Here is a 2,480-nt window from a genome sequence, read left to right as displayed (position 1 = left end):
TGCGCGATCACCCCCCCCCCCCCCCGGTCTGCTCTTTCGTTCCTCTCTATGCGTATGTATCTACTTTTATACATACGTATAAACTTTGTATGTATACGAAGTTTATACGTATATATACAATATATATAATTTTTAATATCTATATATTTTTTATGTATATGTATGCAAAGTTTGTACACGTGCATATTAGAAAAGAGAAAAAAAATTGGGAGAAAAACCGTCACTTGCCCTCTCTCCCGCCACCCCCTCTCCGCACATGCTACGTGACCGCGCCGCGCGGATGAGGGGCCGCGCAACTAGCGCAGTGCGGGAAGACCCATACATAGACCGCAGGCGCCCGGGACGGTGCAAGTTGGTTCGGCGAGCGAGAGAGAGCACCGTCGTCCGTTGCGGTCAGCGGTCAGCACACGCGTGTGCCCGCTCCCATCCATCCACCCACCCATTCATCGATTGATCGATAGACATACGCACACATCGCCCGGTCGATCCATCCATCCATCCATCGCAATTGTGCGTGTGGCATAAAGCACCAAACACCTCCGTGGCGTCGCTCCGGCCGGCACACGCATCATCTCCCTGTGAATATTCCGGCCACTTTCTTGCCTTAGTCCGCCGGCCGGTCACGCCCCCCACGTGACCAAGATTCCGCTTTCCCAGCGACTTGCAACCTACTAGCTAGCTACTCGATCTATCGCTCGCCGTCGCTACAGGACTACGTCGTCACAGGAGAACGTCCGTCCACGCATACATATATATATTTGCCTCATCTTTACTGTCAAGATCACACATGCATCGATCATTCATGGATGCCGAATTGCCGCGATCCGGGCATCATTTCGCGCCAGGAGACCCAAGATCATCGTGTCGCCCACGCTATAAATAGCTAGCTAGCTTGCCTTTATGTTGCATATGCCAACTGCTACATGCAGGACGTCTGAAACTATCATTAGTGACCTGCAGCGCCTGCAGTATATATATACAAGTAGTAGTGAGCATGGAGGACGACAAGAAGGAGGCGGCGAGCAAGTACCGCGGCGTACGGAGGCGGCCGTGGGGCAAATTCGCGGCGGAGATCCGCGACCCGGAGCGCGGCGGCTCACGCGTCTGGCTTGGCACGTTCGACACCGCCGAGGAGGCCGCGCGAGCGTACGACCGCGCCGCATTCGCCATGAAGGGCGCTATGGCCGTGCTCAACTTCCCAGGCAGGACGAGCAGCACCGGCTCTTCGTCGTCATCGTCATCCACGCCGCCAGCTCCGGTGACGACGAGCCGCCACTGCGCCGACACGACGGAGAAGGTGGAGCTTGTGTACCTTGACGACAAGGTGCTCGACGAGCTCCTTGCGGAGGACTACAGCTACCGCAACAACAACAACTACTGATCCGGCCGTCGATGAACTGAGACGGATCGACATGGGGCCGGTCGTCGGTACGCTCGCTGAAACGAGACCCGGATTGCTATCAATAAGCAAGCAGAAGAAAACCGTCTCCTATATATAGCTTCTTCTGTTGGCACAAGCATATATGGGCATGCATGACACATGCTACTGTGAATTGACGGGTGTGTGCTGTGTGCAGACTACTAAACCACGCTTGCAAGTTGCACGTACGACGTGGTTGTCAAGAGCATGCAGTCCACGAAGCAGAGAAAAACACCTGGTTCATCAGTCTCATGCATCACCCATCATCTGCTTAGCAGCTAGTGTATTTATCAGTCATGCATGGGCCGGCATGAGCCAAACCCTCCTTCGATATCTTTGTTTCAAAATAGAGTGAAATCTTGTTAATTATTCGTTAATGGATGTACCAAAATTAACATGTAAAATATAGTGAATTTCCCCCTTTCGAGTTGAAAGTACTTCGATATATAGCGCAGCTCACTAGTAACAAGTAGAGGGGGATGTCCCTCGAGGAACATCCCTGACATCCCTCTTTTCTTACGTGCCATCCAAATAACTCTTAAAAACTTTTCAAAAAATTGATAAGATAAATTAATGAGATATATTACTTCACAAACATACACGTCAAATTCAATTTCTATAAGTTGCAACAAAAAGAATAAATTAAACCGAAGCTAATTAACGTAAATTCAAATTTATATTTGTTACTTTTTTACATCTTGTAGAAGCTGACTTTAGATTTGTACGTTTGTGGAGTAATATGTCTAATGCTAATCTAATTTGTCGATTTGTTTTAATTTTTTTTAATAAATATTTTGATGACATACAAGAAATGAGGACATATCTATTTTGTTCAAAACTTCTTAAATTCGTCCATTTCGGCAGTGGGTGTCTAAGTACCTGATGATGAAATATATATAAATATATATATATATATATATATATATAGGGCACTCATATGGGGCACCATGGTGCCCGGGCACCATGGTATCTAATGCACAAAATCACTCAAATTTTTCAAAATTTTCAAATTGTGAGTATATACCTAGTTATAATAATTCGATTCATACCTATACTTATC

General features: G+C 47.1%; 1 protein-coding gene across 1 annotated transcript; it reads left to right on the top strand.

The window, feature by feature from the left end:
- Positions 1 to 789: 789 nt before the first annotated feature.
- On the top strand, positions 790 to 1,833 carry LOC4335322 (ethylene-responsive transcription factor ERF098). Its single transcript, XM_015779886.3, has one exon. It carries the CDS (start codon positions 995 to 997, stop codon positions 1,379 to 1,381), a length of 387 nt encoding a protein of 128 aa, XP_015635372.1. The 5' UTR covers positions 790 to 994; the 3' UTR covers positions 1,382 to 1,833.
- The last annotated feature ends 647 nt before the right edge of the window (positions 1,834 to 2,480 follow it).

The sequence above is a fragment of the Oryza sativa genome, chromosome 4 (assembly GCF_034140825.1).
Source record: "Oryza sativa Japonica Group chromosome 4, ASM3414082v1".
Classification (NCBI taxonomy): domain Eukaryota; kingdom Viridiplantae; phylum Streptophyta; class Magnoliopsida; order Poales; family Poaceae; genus Oryza; species Oryza sativa.
Note: the sequence above shows the minus strand (reverse complement) of the source record. Positions and strands in the feature narration are given on the sequence as shown.

What these genes read in the sequence shown, in the direction of transcription:
- LOC4335322 (XM_015779886.3), top strand. Translation starts at nt 995, where the DNA reads ATGGAGGACGACAAGAAGGAGGCGGCGAGCAAGTACCGCGGCGTACGG.